Source organism: Anser anser (assembly GCF_964211835.1).
Source record: "Anser anser genome assembly, chromosome: 20".
NCBI classification, from domain to species: domain Eukaryota; kingdom Metazoa; phylum Chordata; class Aves; order Anseriformes; family Anatidae; genus Anser; species Anser anser.
In genome coordinates this window covers 7,958,714-7,980,770 of record NC_139741.1, presented here as the reverse complement: position 1 = coordinate 7,980,770, position 22,057 = coordinate 7,958,714, and the positions used below count along the sequence as shown (strand labels likewise).

General features: G+C 48.1%; 1 protein-coding gene across 12 annotated transcripts in view; it reads left to right on the top strand.

The window, feature by feature from the left end:
- Positions 1–22,057, top strand: part of COL26A1 (collagen type XXVI alpha 1 chain) — a 188,406-nt gene that overhangs the window by 12,072 nt on the left and 154,277 nt on the right. For 7 of the 12 annotated variants that reach the window (XM_083806191.1, XM_083806201.1, XM_083806200.1 and 4 more), the window contains one exon: positions 493–927. In XM_083806191.1, the coding sequence (XP_083662317.1) occupies positions 893–927 (35 nt within the window). In that variant the 5' untranslated portion in view covers positions 493–892. Of the gene's footprint in view, positions 1–492; positions 928–1,812; positions 2,689–22,057 lie in introns of those variants that run through there. The other 5 variants (XM_083806195.1, XM_083806190.1, XM_083806197.1 and 2 more) reach the window with 3 other exon arrangements.

The following is a 22,057-nucleotide window of genomic DNA, read 5'->3' as shown; positions in this document are numbered from 1 at the left end:
CCATCACTGCGTTTCCAATTTATCAACGTAGTTTTGAGAAATTGTTAGAATATGTTGCACTCATAAGCACCGCGGGGAGAAAAAATATCCATTTATTACTGCTATCGTGTTTGATTATATTATGCATATCCAAAGGACTAAAAATGAAATGTCATCTTTAATTCTCCCCTTACAGTAGACAATATCACCCTTTCTTCTCTTTTTCCAAGAACAGCTTGGAAGTTAATTCTTCATTTTCATCTTAAATCAGCCATGCAAAATAGAGGCAAGTGTGCGTTAGGGAGAGGGCACGAGTAATGGGAGCCTGGAGATCTGAGCTCTATTTCCGGCGCTGTCTTTTGCTCTTTGCAGCCTTCAGCAAAGTCATTTGACCTCTGGTCTCCAGTGTCTCAGTTCATGAAATAGGAAGAGTGTTACCTTCCTACAGATGTCTCTAACGATTTGCCAGAATCATATCTTATCTAATCACCTGTGTTTAATATCTCCTCCTAGGGTCTTGCAAAGTCAGTGAAGGCTGAAGCGGCAAATTTTGCACGCAACCAGAAATAAAACCTTCTTGGACAGTTAAAACATGAAGACTGCTAACAGCTTTCGAAGGGTCTAACCCAAGCCAGGAGAATGGGTCACAAAGCCACTGGTGCTATTCAGCTAAATCCTGATAAATGATTGATCCCAGCCCGTCAGGGCAGCAAACTGAGCGTGTTTGGGACAAGAGGATGAAACAGGCCCTCAGCACACGGCCTGGAGCTGAGGTAACCTGCTGGAGTGGGGGCTTGGCACAGCTGCCCCCAGGATGGCTGTGTGCCTGCAGCTGAGGACGGTCACTCACAGATGAGGATGATCACCCTGCTGAACGAGTAGAGGAGTCTCGGAGTTGTGTAGTGTCCTGGAAATGCAGCAGTTCCTGAGTGGGCTCTTAGGAGAAAGGTGAGTTTGGGAGCAGTTTGCTCCCCTACTGAGAGGGGAGATCAGAGGTTAAGGTTCCTTTTTCACTGCCCTGCAAGTTTCCTGTGGGCTGGCTCTGAGCAAAATGGCTCAGAGTGGCTGAATGCCCTTGGGCAAGTTGCTGGGAGCTGTGTGACTTGGTTTCTCCTTTTTTTTTTTTTTTTTTTAAGAGTGGAAGGGAAGAGAAGTTTTCCTTGCTGAGGGGAACTGAAGTAGGGAAAGGTTCTGTTGTGGAAAGGTGAAGTAGGGAAAGGTTCTGAGCCAGGGCTGGGGACAGAGGGTCCTGTTATGTCCCAGCCCCAATCACTGGGGGAATTTGCAAATAAACGGTGGTTGCGCTGAGCTGCCAAGCCTGCTCAGAAACTGCTGGACCGGACCCATTGAGCTCTCTTTGAGCCCAGAGTGTGCTGATCCGTCCTCTGCTCTGGGGCTGGGATGCCCTGAGGGCAGCTGTGGGGTAAGCCCAGGGAGGCTGCGCTGAGCTGCCCTGCAGCTTTACCCCTTCCTTTTTGTGTGATTTGCTCTAGTGATTAATGACAGCGGCTGTTTAAAAACCTGGTGCCTCATTTGCAGTCTAAACTTGTCTGGTTACAGGCTCCAGCCAGGGGCTATTTATCTCTGTGCAGGCTCTGGAGGTGGGCACTGTGGGGGAAGGGGTAGGTGCTCACCCAGGGAGGGGATGAGCCCAGCCGTTTTCATATTATCTCCGTGGGACCAAAATACCTATTTGGGAACTGGGGGTGTTTAGTCTGGAGAAGGGGAGGCTCAGGGGAGGCCTTATTGCTCCCTGCAACTGCCTGAAAGGAAGGTGTGGGGAGCTGGGGGTCGGCCTCTTCTTGCAGATAACCACTGATAGGACACAAGGGAATGGCCTCAAGTTGTGCCAGGGGAGGTTCAGGTTGGAAATGAGGAGACATTTCTGCTCAGAAAGAGCGGTCAGGCATCGGGACGGTTTGCCCGGGGAGGTGGTGGAGTCACCGTCCCTGGGGGTGTTCAAGGGAAGGTTGGACGTGGTGCTTGGGGACGTGGTTTGGTGGGTGACATGGGTGGTAGGGGACGGTTGGACCAGAGGATCTTGGAGCTCTTTTCTAACCCTGATGACCCTAGGATTTTATGTTTCGCACATCACCTGTGTAACTCTGTTGCCCTGCTGTGGCAGCAGGCACCAGCCTGGCTCTGTTGGGGCGGCTTTCTTCAGGCACCCAAGTGCCGGGGGTTCCCCAGAAGGGGCTCGGGGTGAGCCGGGGAAGCTCGGGGCAGCGGTTTGGCCTCGGGCCCGGGCAGGCGCTGCCTGTGCCCGGCTACCCGGGGCGCTGCCGGTGCCTCCCCTCGGCAGCGGGCTGTGCTGCGAGGCCTGCCAAGGGTTAACGCCGAAGCCCCACGCCCCCTTTGACGGAATGGGGCCAACCTCGCCAAATTTGAAAAGGCAGCCGGGGGCTGGGAGTGCGCCCTGGGCGCCCCGAGCAGCCCCGGACCCTGCGCGGGCAGCAGCCGCCGGGCTCGGCCGGGCTGGGGCAGGGAGCGGGGCTTCCCCCGGGCCCTCCAGGAGCAGAGCGGGGAGAGCAGGAGGAGCCCCCCCGGCGGTGCAAAAATGCAGTTCGCTCTCTTCTTGTCCTGGTGCTGCTGCCTGCACGGATGCGCGCTGGGAACGGGCTTCCTCTATCAATTCCCGGCGTCCAGCCTGCAGCACAACTACCCCGAGCAGAGCTCCGGCTCGCCGGGCAGCGGCTTCGCCAGTCGCCGGTGAGTAGGAAGGGAGGGGTTTGGGGGGAGCCGGGCTGCTCTGCTCCATCCTGGCTGCGTGGGGAGGCTCCCTACCTGCCGGGGCACGGGGCAGCAGCGGTGAACGAGAGGTGAGTTTTGGCCAAAAGCTCCCCTCCTGCCTGCCCCTCCGCCGGGGAGGGATGGGGGGCGGTGGGCAGCGCGTCCCCGCAGCCCCCTGCCACGGTGGGTGCCGGCAGAGGGAACTGCGCTAGCCCTCGGCTGCAAGAACTTGGTCAGCTCAACAAAGGAAAGAGCTTAATTACAGAGCTGTCCTCCAGAGCCCCAGCTCTCAAATAGCTGTTTAAAACCAAAGCTCACGCTTCTCTCCCCTCCCCTTCCCCAGCCGGTTTCTCGTAGACAATATAAATCAGCCTTGATTTACTGTATCTTGCTGCTTCAGTAGAGCAAACAATTTAGTCTTCTCCCCCTCCCCTCTGTTTTCTCTGGGTATTTCTCTAGAGGTGAAACAGCTGTTCACATGAATGAGCCGCACTGTATGAAGCGGGAGAGCGGCTTAACCTGATTCCAGTTGTTCTTGAATTTCACTGTTTTTTTCCTGCAGTTCCCTTAAATGGGAACTTGGGAATTTAATATTCAGGGCTCGTCCATCCTGTCTCTCCCCCTTCCCCCTCCCCTCGTTAATAGCCGGTGTGCACGAGTCCTGCTGCCGTGCAGGAGGGCTGAGGTTGAGGTTTGTTGGCCCTGGCTTTTTGGGCTAGGCACCGGGTTGGGGCTCCTGCGCGGCGATTTGCATCGATCGCCGTGTCACGAGCACAAGAGTGGGTGCTAGCCTCGCACAGCCCTCACATATGGTGCATATTTCTTCTCCAAGTGGGGGTGGTTTTGTTTGCTGGCCTGTCAAACAGGCCTCAGTCTGTAGGGGGTGTGATGTTGAACTACAGTAACTGTCAAAGGGTTTGAAACAGCAGAAAATTATAGGAGAGTAATGGGATAAACCTATCCCAGCTGGATCCGTTCCAAGGTACCCCCTTCCCCGAGCATGAGCTGCAATGAGAACCACATGTCATTTGTCTTACATATCTATTAGCCTGCAGATCTTTGTTCAGAGCTACCACGCTTACATGAGCGAGGACTGTGTCGCTGCTCACCAAAGGCCTTCCCCAATTCACACTCCTGCATCATTTTCCCAGGCCTCAGTTGTTTGGATAGCCGACCCTTTGCCGGGGGAACACATCCCTCTCCAAGTCTGTAAAGGGCTGTATAAAGCCATCTAAGGCTAATTTAAACAATGATGTTGGGAAATCTGTTAGTTTTTTTTTTCTTTTTTTTTTTTTTGTCCAGTGGAACTTTGCCACGCAAGTATCTCCCGTTCTGGTTTAAAGCAGAGGGGGAAATAAATTGGAGGGAGGGAAAAATCACTGGTGGATGTTTTGAAATAAAAAATTGGAGTACTTAGTCAAATATCACACGTTGAAGCAATCTTTGTGTGCTTGAATTTCCCATTGAGTGGTGGAGTTTTGTTGTTGGCAAATGTCTAACAGCTTCACTTTCTGCTGGGAAAGTCCGTGTGGGAAAGCTGTACCCAGCCACAGAGCTGGACCTTCGTGGGGAGCCTCCTGCAGGGCACAGCTTCAGGTCGGGGTGGTTGTGCTCGTCTGGATCGAATGTGGTGCTGGATGAAGGACGAGGCTTTTTGCTCTAAAATTTGACATCGATCTATGTGGATGTGAAGACTTTTTTTCAGGGGACTGAGTCTGGCTGGTACAAGCTGCTGTTTGCACGGTTCACTGCCCCCTTTGCTATCCAAACAGGTGACCTTACGGCACCTGACTGCCATTAGGCAACAGCAGCCATTCTCACCTCCTTTCTGCAGACTTACTTTCGGCAAACCTCCCAGTGCGTGCCTTGTGCAGTGACTTCTGCCGTGCCTCCTGGATGCTCTCAGCCAAGCGCAGACAGGCCAGAGCACCGAACGGTACTGCTGCAGCTCCCGGTTTGGTACCCGCAGCACGTACTGATGTGATGCTCTGCAGCTGACATCTGATGTGAGACCCTCCCTGTTCCTGCAGTTGTCTTTCTGTCCTTGATCAGCAAGCGAAGACATAATTGAGCTGTTTGGCAATCTGTGGTCACTTTTTAAAAAAATTGACTTGTCAAAAAGGTTGTATCTCTCCAAGGGAAAAAAACAAACAACAGCAGTTTTGCTGGAAAATCCTGTCTTTGTAGGAAACCATTCCAAGCTTGAGAGCTGATGTAGGCCTTGGTATCCAGGCTGCAGGCCGTCTTGGAGATGGGCTCCCAAGGCTCTGAGGACTGCTGGATGCTTTTTCTGAGGCCCTGAGCAGCATGAAGTCTCTGGTGTGTGTAGGGGATATTTGGAGGGGGAAGCAGAAAGCATTATGCACATCCTTCAGAATGGAATTATGAAAATGTTCTGGTGGAAACATTGCTTGCTTGTCTCTTTTTTTTTTTTTTTTTTAGAAAAAAACCACGTTCTGGTTGGATTTAATGTCAGGTCTTAGTTATTAGTTAAGATGTTTGCAGTCTAACTTGGCACGTGCTTGAATTGCTGTCAAGTTATGTAGGGGATGCACAAATACTAATGCCTGAAATCCGAGCAGCAGTGTTTGTTGGCCTTGTATAGTGTAGCAGCCTGGCTATTTTGTTTGAAATTCCCATTGAATCGGGCAGTCTCCTAACAGGACACTTGAATGGCTGGCTTTCAAGGTCACGGTGTTTGGGTGGACCTGCCATAGGTCTGCTCTTTTCAAAATATCTGCCAGTGTTGTATGTGGTCCTACAACTGCACGTTTGCTAGGAATGGAGTTGGCCCTCCCCAGCCCTATCTGAAGGACTGTGCACAACTAAGCTGTAACGTAACGAAATGCAGCCTCTTAGGTGAGGTTTTAGTGCTTTCAAGTAAGTGCGGGTCTCTTCCTGCGGCAGAAGCCTGTTCTTGACATTAAAAGGTGGCCTATAAATGAGTATCCTGATTTATGTAGACTCTCTCAGCACTTTGAGGACACTATCTCTGGAGTTTTCCTGATGGCTCTCTGTTAATTCTCTCTTTCCCAGAGAAAGGTTGTTTGAACCTAATTTCAGCCCCACATTCTGAACCTCTTGTGGCTCTTAAGTGGGTGTGGAGTATACATATTGGAGAACTGTGTTTTTTTTTCCTTTTCTGAGAGAATCTTGCTTTCTGAGTCATTCCCTCCATCACCATTCATTGCCTGGGGTCGCTGGTTTTCTATGGTTTGCTGTGAACTGTGTGGGGATGTCAAGCAAACAAACTGGGATTTGTGTCATGCTGAGTCCTCAGCACTAATTCCCCTTTGAAGTGCCCTACCCAGGTAACCAAGAGGTCAGAAGGTCCTGAGCTCATCACCAAACCCTTGAACCATCCGGTGTTTGTTTCCTGGACTCTGCTGCCATCTGATCTTCATCTGACGTGTGGGGTTCAGTGCTGGAGCTTTGCAATGCAATTAAAACAGCGAAGCTGATGGAAGTGTAAGGACTTAGCAACACTGGAATGGCTTTGAAATACCAGACGTGACTGCAGTTACTGCAGTAAATTGTATTCATTTAGGAAATCTCCTACTGTCTTGCCTTTCCAGATGCTTGTGTGAATCATTTCCTCTCATGTATGCTTCATTTTCCAGCTCGAGGAAGGAAAAGGCAGCAGAGAGGCAAAGCAATGGGTGGCAGTGAACTTGTGTTCCCCTCGGATAAATTAACAAACGCGTCTCTTTCAATAACTCCTATTTGTTCAGTTTCTCAAAGCTGAGCTTGTTAGTGCACTAAAATCCTAGCTGAAACACGTCAGGTTAGAAACTTAACAGCCTTGCTTGGGGTTCTTGAATCTTGGATCCTAGCTCACGTCTTTGTTTTACGTTATTGGGCTGTGCCTTGATAAAGAGGAAAAAATAAGAATGTCTTTAAAAATAACGAAGCACTGAAACCATCGAGTGCTTTAGGCCTACAGAGTTAGAATAATGGGTTAGCTACTCAAGCTTTCTTGCTTTAGACCTAGCACGTCTGGAAACATTGTTTTGTAAAGTGTAGGCTACCTCTCCTGTAGTGTGGTGTTAAAATTCATTGGACCTCATTTCTGCAATACGCTCAAAGCTCTCAATTGGCTTTTAATTAGATGTAGGCAGTGCTTAAATTTGCTTTCACTGAAGCGTAATGTTTATTTTGAGGCTTTGAGCTTAAAGCTAGCCTGTGCCAAAGCTATCGCAGAGATTCTATTAAGGGTTATAGCTGCAAAAATTAAATAATGAAATGTTACTAATTGGGTTATTGTCTTGCAAATTTTCAACTTTTCATGTAATTGAACAATATTAAAGTTCCTTCTCAGTGTATTTGTGCACAAAGTGGCACTGATCTGAACTAGAGACCTTAGGTAGTGTTACAGAAAGGAACAAAGGAGGGGAAGGTGATATTGGTTCGTATGGGTTTTGTTCCTTATTTCCTTTTTAGGAAGATACAATTATTTGTTAACTTGCGGTTTATTACGTGGAATAATCTGGTTGAGATGTTTTGGCTTTTTTTGGATGTCTTTAACTTTCTCCTTTTGGAAATGAACAGATGGATATGTAAAGAGTGTGCTTGGGTGAAAGCATTTCTTGTAACACTTAGGCCTGGCTATTTGAAAATAATTGCCTCCCTTATCCTTCCTCTCAAAAATATACAATTTCAGGTTTAAGGCTTATTTTCAGCTCCCAAAGCAGGGAAATCGTAGCTCTGGCAAAGGAGAAACCTCTCCTATTTGTTTAGAAATGGCTTTCACACAGAGGCCCGCGGTGTGGATGCTGTTGAGATGAAAGCGGAAGGCAGCTTCCTAACACATAGCGTTTGGGACCCATCAGTCTACTCTTTCATATCTGTGTGGTTTATCTGGAAAAGAGAATCTGCCTCTTACAATTATAGCAGCTGATCTCGAAACCTCTTTGAAGCTGAGAAGAGAAGGTATCTGTGAGCTTCTTTCATGTAGGACTCTTCCCATTACCTCTGTGCCGCATGTCTCCTGTCTGTCCTGCGAGAGCCGATTGGGGCTGTCGGTACTCGGCTATACAACTTTGCGCTGAGCAAGTAAGTCATTTGTCAAAACATTAACTTCAACTGTAATGCGAGGTACCACTGCCTAGAAATGCATCTGTTCATGTCCAATCTTGACATCAGGTTATGGAGTCAGATGTCCTTTTAATTGCTTCCAACTTTTTCTGCCCCTAGGAACTGGATGGAAGTGATATTCCTTGCAGTACTTGCACTAGATACAGGCACGTGTTTGCGCAGAGCATCTCAGAAACGCCAGCGTAGTGAAGTCATGGGGTAGGGAAATATCCCCATGGACACGGTCCTGTAACCAAGGTCTACTGAGTAAATTGTTCTTGACTCTGCAGATGGACAATACTCTTGATTCCTGCTTTCTGCTTTGCAACGTAATACTTGAAAAGAGGTTAAAAAAACAAATCAAGCAAAAAACCTCATATACATGAGGTGGGAAAAGAGTATCACATAGAGGCACCGGACACAAAGGCATTTTATGAAAGATACCTGCTTCATAGGAGGACGTTTCTGGAGACAGGCTGTGACAAAGGGGGTGCAGCAAATATGACCGTAGAAGCTGCGTACTGAATGACTGGTCTTCTATTGCAGTTTCTCATACAGAGCAGGATGCTGCTGACCTGTTGGGGTGTTGGAGCTCTTTAGGACTAAGAAGCAGCAGCAGTGTGGGTGCTAAATGAGCTAGATCTCCATTTTGCCATGTTGCGATGACCTCGTGAGATGGAGTTGCTCGGTTAAGGCACAAAAACTTCCCTTCTCTTCTTGGTTTCTCTTGTGCCTGGGGTCAGTCTCCATCTGCTCTTCACCCACAGGACTGTGCTTATTTAGCCCTTCAAAAGAGTGGTGCTGGGAGCTCTCAGCTTGGTTCAAAATGCTTCTTCTCATCACGAAAAGGCTTGGGGCAGATGGGCTGCTGCGGCTGCCGGGATGACATAACGTCTCTGCGCCGAGCCTCCCATTGGCGGGGTGCTGCGGAGCTTGGTGGGGTGTGGTAGCCCTGAACGGAAGGGCAGACGTTTCTCTTTGCTGTGTGCTGCTCAGCCCTTATTAAACTCAGATGTTCCTAACCCCTTCCTCCAGGCTCTCATTATTGCTGTAAACACAGTAGAGCACAGGGAGCTTTTTTGAATCCTTATTTGAGGCAGCAATGGGTGACAGCTCTACCAGCAGCTCTCCAGCGCGCCTCTGTGTGTAAAGGGGTTCGCGTGAACGTTCCCTTCCAACACGAGGGAAACGCCGCTCATCTGCTCTACAGGAAAAGGCTTTTCCATCTGATGCCACTTCTCTTCCTCTTGCCTCAGGTTGCTTGGCTTCCGGTCTTTCTTCTGGCCCGATTCTCTTTTGTTTCCCTGGTCTGGTTTTTACCACCCTGCTCGGTGTGTGCCGTTTGGCTGTTCATCTCATCACTGTTACCTTGTACAAACTTAGGGTTGTTTTCATTTTCAGGTGGCAGTGAAAGGGACACCAGCTAAAATGTGATTTCTGGTACTGTGCTAGGATGACTAAAAAGGCTCTCCTAGAAGAAAAACCTGAATCTGGCTGTTGGCAGCTCCATATCTCAGCCATACCCGTTCCAGTTTAATGTGTGGCTCTCACAGAAAATTTTCCAGCTTTTTAGGAAGGCAGAAAGGGAGGAGAGACTGCCGTCGTAACAGGCTCTTAGATGCTTCCTACCTATAAACTGCACTTTGTGCAGTGCAAGCTGTCATACCCACCCTGCACGGGAGCTCAGAAATCCTTGGTAGCTCCAGATAGCTAAGGTGCAACCAGGCTATTTCTAGCCTTCTTGCACACAGTTCTCCAAGGGCTATATCCTTTGAAAATCTACTTATGGATCTCAAATTTCTGTATGATATTACTTGTCTTTGAGTGGAGAAATTGCTGGCCCTGTGAGGTGCCAGAGCTGCCTTGTACGTGGTGTCTGACTTGGTAAAAGCTGCGTCCCTACAAGCCTTACAAGATTTCTGAAGATCTCTGTAAGATTACCTGTATGACTTGGTTTTGTGACGTTTTGGCATCTGACTAATCTTGCATGCCTGGTTGTAGATAGAGCAAAAGATCCTGGTTTTGAACTGTCAGGAGCTGAGTCAGACGTTAGGAAGATCGTTGCCTTCCTGATGCTGTATTTACCTACTGGGTGCTAGGTTTCTTGTAGGAAATCTGAGCAATTTGAAGGTGAGCTGCCCTGTTGCAAGGTACTCGAAATCTGGCCCCTTGATTCTTCGGCTTGGTCTAACTTGCTGTTTCTGGCATGTTGGAGGTACTGAGAGCTTTTCTTTTTTAGTACTTTACAGCCCCAAGAGAACACTGATTTAACGGTCATTACAGCTTTGAGGCAAGCTTTTTATGTTGCTTTTAATGAACTTGAAGCTAAAATAGTGTCGATCCTGAGGACTGGGCTGTCAGCTTGTGTCTGTCACTGGCACTAGCAGTACAGGACAGAGAAAATCTGATATGTGTAAGCCTCAGTATTTCAACATGGCAAACCCAACTAACCTAAACAGAGAGGGGGGAGCCGCATTCTTTGTTATGCCTAATCTCTGTATTTTGTTAAACATGCATTCCTGCCAGAACTTTATTGGACAGAACAATGGTGACCAGCTGGGCAAGTGACCCTGGCTTTTCTGGTCGGCAGAGGAATTCAGCATCTGAGGAGTCCAGATTCTCATGTGCAGCTTAAAGTGATCTGGATTTAGTTGCTTTTAATTATCAGCTGGCTGATTCATAAGGCTTTGTTTTCAACCCTGTTTCCCAAGAAAAAGACCATTCCCTTTAATGCTCAGTGTATTCTATAGAGCAGCACAGAGTCTGGGAACTGAGACTTGTACGTTTCCTCTTTCTTTTTTCTTTCCCCTGAATAAAAAGGGAATAGTAATATTTCCCTTCATGTAAAGGAAGGCTCTGGGGAGTACTTCATGAGGGTGTGGTTAGATCTTACATGGAAAGCTGCAAAATCCAATGTATTGTATGTGAATGCATGTAGAAGTTTATAATAAAATCTATCCATGATAATACTTGGCACTTGTGTAAACTTCCACTCTTACAGAATGGAGGTCGTCATGCTCCTTGTTTAATGCACCTCTCGGAGCCCAGATGACTGAAATTAGTCTTTGGGAGTTGGTCTGTGCCTGGCTTACACTGAGAAGAGGTTAGTTTAGGGGCTGGGGAGGGAGGTGCTGAGTGGGGCCAGAGTGAGCAGCAGTGGCACAGGCTGTGGTGCTTCCTCTCCCCTTCTCCAGCGAGAGCTTTGGAGGCTGAATTAATTACGCATCCATGGAAGCAGCAGTGACCCTTGGGCATGCGATGAAAGCCCTGTGGCAGCTGGTGTTACCAAGCAGCACCGGTCTTTGGGCAAAGGCAGGTCTGGGCTGTGATGCTGCAAGCTTTCTCTGGTCCCGTGCTGCCTCTTACATACGAGAGCAAAAGAGGCAAATTGGCTCTGTAGGATGCTGCAGCACTTGGCCTAGAGCTGTTGTAAATCAGCATAACCTGCAGCAAAATATATAGCCTCCCTGCAGTGTATTTCGGGCTGCAGCACGGAGCCAAATGGTTTGAACTATCGCATAGTAAAATGCTGTCTCTTGGGCCGCTGTTACTGGAAGTCGCTAATGTATATCACAAATGATACAAAAATTTTGGATTACGAAGTTGTAGGAATTAGTCTGTAGGCCTGCGGATAAGCTTTGAGTGCGTGTTGCAGAAATAATAAGATCCTGTTTTGCCAAGCACCAGAAAAATGCTTGAGTCCTGATAGTGTAACTGAAAGTCTGCTAAAACCCTTTCAAAACCTCTGCAACCAAAGCCATTGGAAATTTATTGCAAGGACTGCAGCAGCACGTTCATCTTCTTGGGTAATGTCCTTTGAAACAATCAAGCTCTAATTGTTTGTCAGCCCCTGCCAAGTGGTTAAAGGCATCTGAACTAGGAGATTTTCGAAGCAGCTTCTAGAAACCACCATACAACTTTACTGCAAACAAACTTCCAGCGCCCAGGTACCTTTTGGAGGAGTCGCTGCTTGATGTCTGGGAAGGTGAGGATGGAGCTGTGTCTGTGGCGGGTGGGAAGAGGGGGAAGCGGTGGGGAAGTTGATGTGATGGGATATGATTGTGGCAACTTGGCTCTTGAGCTGGACGCTGCTAAAAACTAGATGGGTTTGTAAAGGGTGCTTCACCTTGTCTCTTGGTGGAGTCAGGGAGGCACCTTGTGCTGCTCATGCCTGGGTTACTGATCTGCATGTAAGCATCTCTGTGTCTTAAGGAGGGAAGGCTCGCTTTGCAGGATGCCACCATGAGCTCCGTTGTATTTTTTTTGTGTGTTTTTAAACAAAGGCATTTGTCTGGAGTTGCACACAGCCCACAGAATTTGAGGCTCAGATATTGCCAGTAATGACTGAAAAATTGAAGTGTTTCCACAGACACGTTGACTGCAAGAGGAAATGGCTCAACAGTTGTCCTGCCATCTCGCCCTGTTCCATGCTCTTGGGTTCAACCAACCTTTTTGACTTGTACATGCGGGAGTGCTCTCAATCCAAATTCATCCCATTTTTTTTTTTCGGCTACAGGATGTGTGTTGTCCTCCTTTACTGGAATGCCACATGTAAATAGTTCCCCCGAGCTGCACTGAGAGGTGTAAAGTAAATCAGCCATGTATGTGTGCGTGAGGGAGAAAAAGCATGAGCAAACTTCAGCTGTGTTGTGCAAAGGCTGCTCGCGTGTGCACTCTGGCACAACAATAAGCTGTAGGCTGGGCAGTTGCTGAGCAGTCGTGTGCCCTTCATGGGTTTTCTGGTCTGCCTGCAGTAAGTAAAGCAGCAGGATGCTGTTCTTCCCAAATGATGAGGGGAAAAAAAGGTAAAAACATGAAATACCTGTGGCCCATCAATCAAATTCAGGTCATAACTGTTTTATTCAAATCATCTTCCACACCTTTGTGTCACCAAATGTCTCCTTCTGCAGAGTTCTGCGTGGAGGGGGAGGAAGGTGGGCTGTCTTCTCTGGCTTTGCCTTGAGTCGATCCTAAGTTTTGGATAGTGTGAGTCTAAAGTGGGATGTGTGCGCATCCCATGTCAGCTGCTGCAGGGCGAGGCTTCTCTCGCTTCTCTCACTTCTCTCACCAGTAGCTCCAGATGCTTCCAGTCCCAGCAGCCTGTGAGGCCTTTGCTTTAGGAGCACGCGTCCTTTGCATGCCTCACTCCACACCCTTCCCAGTTCCTGGTTAAAAGTACACTGTGGGGTTTTCCCTTGCCTTGGAGAAGACAGCTAGCTTGTCCTGCCTCTCTGCGTTGGCAGGTAACTCTAACCTTCAACATCAACAAAACCCTACAGCCCCCATCTAATGGAGTTTGCCACTCCTGCAGTTCCCCACAGAGCAGGCAGGGCTTTTCCCTGCCCAACCCTGTGTGTGTCTCCTGCAGGGCTCCTGCTGTCACCTCGCTCTGCCTCGGGGCCACTTTCTCCACATCCCCTTTCCTGCGTTCGTCCTGGGGAATGCTTAAGGCACTGTTATCATTCAGAAGGAATCTACTGTGCGTGCACAGGCTATAGGATTTTTTTCGTCTGTTATTACTTGGCCAAATCAAACCCATTTTCCACCTGGATACCGAAATGTAGATCTCCTCCCTCAAGACCATCTCCCTTCCAAATAGAGGTTTCCAAAGTGCTGAGGCACTGAAGCGGTTTCTTAGATTGCTCAAGAATTTTTTAATAACAGGGAAAGGTGTTAGTGTTTCTGTTCACGAGAGAAGGACTTTTTTTTAAGACTTTTTTTCTAGTGAACAAACCTGGTTGCACAAAAAAGAACTAATAATTATTCTTGGCTGGAAACGAGATATGGAGCCTACTTCAAAAACCTGTAAAGACTTAGCAAGATGTGTCAAAGGTAGAAGATCCTTCTTAACTGAAAATATATTAAAGCACTTTATTTCTAGATGCCTTCGTACAGTCTGTCTGTAGACATCTACGTGCAGCGGGCTGTGTGATTTAACCATGCACCATCTGGTTAAGAGGGAGTTTAAAACCCGCTGAGGCAATGCAGAGCCCTCGCTAGGAGGGATTTGGGACTACTGTGCACGGAAGAGCTGAGCTGCAGCAAATGCGCCGCAGTTACTTTTTACGGTGCCGGACCAACGCAGCTGGCCAAGTGTAAGAGGGGGAGTCTGGCACAAGGTGAGCAGAGGCTGCTGCCGTCGCCGCATATCGTGTGCCTGTAAGTACCCCATCCGCGGTCAGGTGGAGCACTGGGCGCGATTTCTGCTTTGCATGGAGAAAGTGTTCGTGACTGGCACCTGGGTTTATTTTAGGGCAGCTCATTGCCCGTTTAGATGGGTACTGGGAATGAGTGGAGGGAAGGACAGGGTCACCTAACTGCCCGTAGGGGCGGATGCATGCTTGCAAAGGGAATTGCTACTTCACTGAGCTAGAGTATTGCTACTTCGCTGCGCTAGAGATGACTTCTGAAAGCTTTCGGCTGTGCGAGTAGGAATCAGTAACTGTAAAGCCATTGAGACATCCTCCAGCCCCAGCTCGCTGGCGAATTGCTCCCCAGCACACACTGGAATCAAAATGAACTGTTGTAAAGGGCAAGCTCAGCTCTCTGATCACGCAGCAGATCTCAGTTTTGATGTTCCTACTTCCCTACACATGAAACTCCCCTGGGTGTGAGTGGAACAATAGGATTATTTTCCAAATTATTTTTTATTGTAGTAACGCCCAGGACAGCCTTGTGCCAGACATGGCAGCCATGGAAGAAAAAATTTTCAATTTAAATAGCAAATTAACACACAGGCTTTGGGTTTTGTTTTTCAGACTGATTAACGCTGTGAATGCCCAGCCAGAGAGTGTTTGTGAGGCTTTGCTTCTCCAAAGTGGGGCCTCGCCTGGCTCAGCTCAGGGGGCTCTGAGCTGGGCAAGCAAAAGCCCCCCTGGCTTCACCTCCCCCATCCATTAGAATGACCTGGCTTATCCATAGAGCAGTTACTGGAGAAAAGGGTTTAGTTCTTGGAGTGCAGGCACGTTAGTTGGGTACAGCTGCCCCCCAAAAACTTTCCTGAGGCACCAGCAGTAGCCCTGTCTCAGGTCTAATGCAAATGCTGGCTGATGGGCACCTGAACTTCAGTAGCTTGCCTAGACTGGAGTGACTGAGCTGGCAAATCAAAGGGGAAGCAGGGTTGTTGGTCTTCAAGCAGTATGAGTAGATGGAGTTGTCTAGACTGTCTTACTGCTAACTCCCTCCTCCACCACAGGAAACATTAGGGAGTTGTAGCGTTTTCTTATAATTTGCATTGAAGGAAAGGCTGTGGCTGGTGCTGTTTCTTTGGCCCTTCCAATGAGGATGTTGTGTCTGGCTCCTTGTATGGCAGCCACCTGAAACAGAAGCGGTGAGGAATAAAGCTGAGCCTGCATGCTCAGTGCGACTTCATGCTAGTCTGGGAGAGGCTCCCTTGGTTCATTAAACCTAGTTCCCCACAGTGATGGGCAGACACACAACAAACTGCTCTTCTAGGAAGGTCTGCCCTTGTGTACGAGGGCCCACAGAACGATTTGTTTGTTGCTGAACAAATTGGAGACCTAGATTGAGTGAAGTGGTTGTAACAGCACAGGCAAAGAGGAGGAGGGATGGCAGGTGGAGGAAGTGCTGCTAGAAATGCTTTGGGCTCTGTTTACCTGACACAATTGTCCGTATAGACGCTTCCAGTTGCATCCTAACACCCGTGAGTCTGAAGCTCATGCTCTGCTCTGCCTTTCAGTGCTTTTTTGGGCCAGTCGTGCTGGGAGTTCACAGGACGGTCCTCTGAGTATAGAAACAGCTCAGGGAAACAAATCTGTATCCCCTTAAAGAGAAAAAGCATGCTTTCTTTGTGGGGTCTCCTTCAACATGGTTTTCTCTTTAGCTCTCAAAAGAGTATATTTTTCCTCGATGATAGCTGTATCTCTACTGTTCAGCCCCAAGAAGAACCTGGAACGTGCACGTTAAATGTGCAGATGAACATCATGCAGTTGATACGGAGCAACAACTTGTTTGTACCACCTTATTTTTTTCTCCTCTGATACACTCGGTGCTCTCCTTTTGACATTGCCTTTTGTTCTCGCTGTAATTTGCGGTTTTTGGTGCCAGTATAATGCTAATGAAAAACACTGCTTCGTCTAGGCAGAGTCCCTGTGTTCCTGTCATGCATGTGGCTTTCATTGCTGCTGGTAAGTGCTGTGAGTTTGGCAACAGAAGGCTGAATTTGAGGGACAAAGATGTGCTGTTGCCTGCTTGGAGCTATATAAGCAAAAAAAATAGATTCAGGAGCAGACCCTCCTCAATCCACATGGACTAGCTGCTGAGGCATGCAGATGTGTGTGTGCCCTCCACGGGGAAGTACTTGGTTTGGAGGAGACACTGAAAACCAGCTAGTTCAGCCCGCAAATGCAAGAGACCGATCTAGCCTTTTTGGTGGATGCACATTGTGCAAAGTATTGTTTTGTTGTGATGTAACGTAGCAAGGGGTTGGAGCTTTATGGGTGGTGGAGGAGGCTCTGTAGCCACAACAGGAGCATTCATAAAGCATGGGACATTGTTACAGGGTTGCTGACTCCTTATGCTGGTTTTCTTCATGTTTTTCTCTCTCCAAAGATTTTAAGGGCAAGCTGGCATACGTCTGTCCTGCATTGTCACTCGCACTCCTTCCATCTCCTGCTGCTTCAAAGTTGATGTTTAATTCTGAATGAATTTCTTGGTGCAATTTAGAGGTACTGACTTGGATAAAAAACTGGTTTTACACTGTAATGAAGATCAGGGCTGCTGTCTTCAGCATTAGCAGTTCTGGATCAGATTTTCAGAGGAGGGCACACAGACAAATGGCAAATGTGCTCTTTATGAACACAGGTATATTTCACACAAGTATTTGGTATTTTACTTGCCAGCTTTGTACCTGTAATCAATGTCTTATGGATTTTTTTTCCCTTAGCCCTGGATGGAGAGTTGAAGTTAAGCTTTCTAGGAATGACTGGACCAGTACTGGGTGTGTTGGAAGGCAGGAGACCTGTCTACAGCTGTGTTATCCAGCTGCGCAAAAATGTTTAGGCTCAGGTTCTTCTTTTCAAAAGCTCTGTTTGAAGGAGCTTTTATGTTGCTAAAGTGACATACTAGGTTGTAATTGTGTATGATTTCCACGCTGCATGGATATCAAATGCCAAATTCCATCGAGTCAGTCTAATTTAACAAAGACAGATTCCACAGATATTTCTGTACGTTTCCTCTTCCCTCCCTCTGTGAGCACTGGAAACTACTGTCTTCTCGTCGATTGTGATAAGCCTGGGGGAGGGAGCAGCAAAACAGCCAAGAGCATAAAGAATGCCTGTAAAAGCAAAGCGCTTCAAAGGAGTGAACCCCCCTTTTATTTCTGAGTGCGCAGTCATGGGCTAACCTCTTTCATTTTCATGATGAGGATAATTATGTTTCGGGTCAACCATATTTGTTTGATTCAGGCAGAACGTGCCACTAGCAATTGGAGAGGAGCTGGGTGGTGGATATAATGCACAGGGACTTCATGCTAGAGAAATCCTCCTTGAGCCCTTTCCTTGTATGTGCCCGTAGACATGCATAGGCACAGAAGTGTGGGTATTGATCAGAGTCTATGAGACCCAGCTTTATTTCTCATACTTCCTGCTCAACCCTTTCCAAGTCCCCATCTGTGTCAATTATAATCTGTATGAGTGCTGGTGGAGAGGGCGGATGCACTGCACGAATGAATGCAGCATGTGTAACAGGAGTGCTATCGCCTTCTGAGCCGCGCTTTGTTACAGCAGCTGGACGGTGCCTGCTGAACGAGGTGGGACTGGAAGAGGAGAGGGATGGCCTCATGGCTGAGGAAGCTGCGTGTTGCTTGGCGGAGCTGGGTTCTCTCACTGTTTCAAAACAGAGTTGCACCCACGGCTCTGTGCTATTTGGCTATTCAGTTTCTAGGCTTTCAGTAATTCCGGCAGGGAGAGGTTTTTCCCTCAGCCCCTGTAACTTCAATGGCTGCAGAAGGATAAGGCAAAACTTGGTGCGCTTTCCTATGAATTGAAGCGAGTTCAGCCCTCGAGGTAATGCTGTTTGGAAGGTCAACCATGCACACAACAAAGGAAGGAAAGCACAGTTAAATGCGCTTGGCTGCAGGACTTGCTGAAGATTAAAGCTGTTGTGCAGACTGAATTGCGTTTTCCTCCTAAGGTAAAGATTCCTCTAGGACTGAGCTCCCTCCAGCAGTCTCTGATAATCCACTTTGTGTGGGAGAACTTAAGACTGTTATTGGCAACTGAGTATTTGAAGTGCTCTAAGCACAGAACATATTGGCCCCTGGGGAAGGGTTATGCTATTGGGAGGTACCTAGATAAATTGTCCAATCTGACTCTGCTAGGCAGAACTGATTTTTATAGTCTCTTTTTCAGACTTACTTGGGGGCAGAAAGATTGGAGCTCCTTCCAGTCTTTGTCTGACCGATGCAGCGGAGTGGGAGACCTGGAACTTCTCTTATTCCTGTTCGAGTCTCTGGCTCTATGCTACTTCAAATGGCTGCTGCTGTCTGGCTCCAGAAACGCTAGCAATCCTCCAGTTTTATTCGTTTCCCAAAATGAATGGGCTGTTATAAAAATCTTCTCCTTTTTTCACAGGAGTCAGGGTAACCTCTATTAATGCCTGAAGCGCTCAGTGGGAGTAAGGCATGCGTAAAACATCAATATTGACAACGAGATTACTGTGGCTTGTCATGTCTTCTGATTTGCAGACCCCTGGAAACTTTGTAATGGAAGAGCAGACTCTGCTTGGAACTAAACCTTGCCATTATATGCTTGTGTGCAGCCCCTGCCACGCCTGCCAGGTGGTCTTTTGTGGATTTCTTAGCAGTGGTCCATCAGTCTGCAGACCTGAATCAGTTCCTTGACTCTTAACATCCTCATTTCATGGAGACTGGTGCCCACAGCTGAATTCTGCAGCTGGCTTTTCTCTGGATGGCAAGATGAATGACAGCCTTGGATCCCCAAAGCTAGTTATCCAGGGAGAGCTTAGATATGGCTGAGAACAGGAGATGGCTTAAACCCAGCTTGATTTTTATCTGAGCTTTCCAGAGGTTTGCGATGGGATTGTCTCCTTTTTAGCTACATCACAGCAGCAAGGAGTGATCTGGTCACAGGACACTGGGCTAGCTGCTCAACGTGATCCTGATGGGAACCAAAGCGTGTTGAGGGAGGCGTGTATTTGTGAGTAAGAAAGGAATAATGTGGTTATGCAAAACTGGATGGTTCAGGAAGAGATGCCACAGAGAGAGCCTGGCAGCCTTTGAATCTTAGCTTTCTTGGCACGCACGGGGCAACCTAAGCTCCTGGCCTCGGCGGAGTATATAACTAACAAACCCCTCCTAACGATGGGCTCCAGCACACAACATACGGATTGTCCTTCTGGCAAGGGAGGATGCTGTACTATTTACACAGAGAAAAGGGCACGGTTTGCTTTCATCGAGTCAGAACGGCAACTTTTTCCCAGTGAAAGCCAGTGACCTTCTGATTTTATTGAAATTCCTCTCCATGATTGCAAGGAAACTGATAGCTCCAGTGAAAAATGTTATGAGGAAACTTGGGGAAATCTATCTAGCTATCAAAACACTCCTACTGTTTTCTGTGCCCTAAATGTTGATCTCTGCTAAGTATAACACACAGTGTGCTATCCTTATGGAAACAAAAAGATAATTCAGTGCAGTTGTTTACACAGCACAGAGCTGTAGGGCAAATCACAAGCATCAGAAATGCCAAACTTGTTGAGAGGCATCTATAGTATTTATTGGAAACAGGGAGGGCCGATTCATGCCCAAACACATGCAGCAGGTGCCGATGAAATAATTGTGCATAGGAAGATATTTATTTTCCCAGAAATGCTTCGCTTTCTTCTTGGCTGGTTAAGGCTTGGTGATCTGAGGTTTTGTGTGGCACTCTGCGGAATGTGTTTTTATCGGAAGTACTAAAAAAAGCATTAAATCTCCATCTTTGTTAGCTCTACAACAGTGTAAGGGGCTTTGTTTGGAGTCTGAGCACTCTGCGCTGAAAGCGCAGCACATCGTGCTGCTCGGAGCGCGCTGTGCCACGGGGCCATGGTTTTTGGGAGCTGTAACCCTGTCCTTCCCTCCAGTGACTGCGTCAGCCAGCAGGTCCCGTGTGTGGCATCGCTGTCTGCTGTAGGTCTGTCCCTAACGGGGCACAGCAACAAGTCAGCTGTGTGCGGAGCCAAACTGTCAAGTGATTAAGCAAGAATGTAGATGCTTTCATTTTCGAGCTGCATGCTCTTGATTAAACAGGCTACTTGCTGAGTCCCGATCAGTTCAGCCTGGTGGTTCCTGACATCGTTCAGCTTGTGCTCGCCTGTCCAGTGAAACAAAGCCTCTGAACAACGCGCTGGCTTTTCTTTCGCAAGCCCCTTGGAAGGCCTTCTGGGGACCCCCAGGAGTCCGAGGAGATTGGATCAAAGCCAGCGGCTTGCGCTGGGGAAGAAACAGACGTTGCTTTTGGGGATGGGGCTGTCAGCTTGCTGTAGTGCAAATCTTTAAGCATTTACAGTGGGCGAGAGGGTGGGGGCATCCCTTCTGCATCCTTCGGGTGGTGGCCTTAGCAAACAGCGCTGTGCAAATCCAGATGGCCAGATGGGGGAGGAGGAGGCTTGCTGTCTGGTGGCTTCCTGTCCGTAAAATGAGTGCTCTAAGCTAATTCAGTCATGCTAGTCTGGAGTTAAGCTTTGATATGTGAGTATATGGCTCTTCAGGAGCTTCTGTATTTTAGCTTATTTGTTACCTTATGCTGCTCCACCTCCTGCAGTCCCTTTTCTCTTGTGCTGTAGGATTAGAGTCTCTGGGGGAAGAACTGGGCATCCAAATGAGGCTTCTGCTGAGAGGGGGCAAAGGGTTCAGAAAGCTGCTGGGTTGCAGAACACAGCTTCCTCCTCGGCGTCTGCCCACAGAAGCAAAGCGCAACTCAAGCCCCCGGTGCGAGTCCAGTGGCCCTGGGGGAGCCTTCCAGCCTGCTTCGTGGGTGCCCTGGGAGGTTGGCCTTTCTTCCTGGGAGGCTGGCCTTTCCTGCCTCTTTGGTGTCCGCGTACCTGAAGCCATGTGTCACTGGTTCTGCTGAGCCAGCAGAGAGTGGGCAACTCCCTTCCAGCACCTCCTGAGTGTCTAGTTAAGCTCAGAATAGAAATTTCCAGAGTAGCCTCAATTAACACAAGCCACTGAATACATTTCTGTAGTTACCCTGAAACAGCTACAGTAACATCCTGAACCTCTACAGCAAATATGGTTGGATATTTGCTGGCATCAGTGCTTGTGTTCCCTCCGGAGCAGCATGTTGTCAGCTGTGATCAAGACATGAGATATTGGTCTAGTCCTGGACTGAAACTTTCTAAATTGGTAGCTCACAGGCCACGATCTGCAGATCTTCAATTGTCTGTGAAAGTCTTCCAAGGATTAAATAGGCTGTGAAAGGAGGGTGTCCATTTGGAAATGACTGGGGAAATCAGAGCAACTGTGAGACTCTCCTCTCCAAGCAGAGCAGTGGAAGACCAATTCCATGAGGCACTGCAGGGCATTGTGCTAAATAGGTTGGTGATGAGCTTGCGTGAGATCCAGCAGCCCCAGCCCTAAATGAGCTGCTGTTTGGATCATTTAGTTTGCTTGGTTGGAATATTCTCTTTGAATAAGCAGTAATATATTCTCTGCCATCCTGGATGCATGCCAGTAAAAGTCCTAAACCTTTCTTGCTAGCATCTGTATATAATATAAAGGGTCATTTATAATCTCTGTAAGCCATGATGGGGCCTTTCGTCACTTGGTCTGAAGCCTGCTTGCGTTCTGGAGGCTGCTCTTGCGGACTTCTGGCTTGCAAAGAGAAATCTCAGGGTAGGTCTGTCTGTCTGTCTTTCTCTCGTAGTCACTGTGCTATTATATCTACACTGAGTCCTGAGTTATATATTCTAAATGCATACCATGATTTACTCTGCTCCTGTTCTGTTTCCCCTGCTTCTATGCCAGCGTAGAAACCAAACACCCGTGAGGTGCATTTGTAGGAAAGTGATGCTAGTTACGGGAAGTGAAGGGTAAAGAAATGAAAGAAATCTGCGTTCATGTCAGACCGCGAGTGTCTGTGGGGTTTGGCCATTTCGTTTGGTGGTTCTGCTCAAGGGAAGAGTCCGTGAGTTGCATTTCTCTGTCGCTGTTACTGTGCTCTGGTGAGGACCGTGGAAGGCTGTTCCCGGGACCCGAGGGAAAGATGTGTTTTTGTCGGGGGCTGTCAGTCCTGGCCAGCCCAGGTGATGGCTGCAG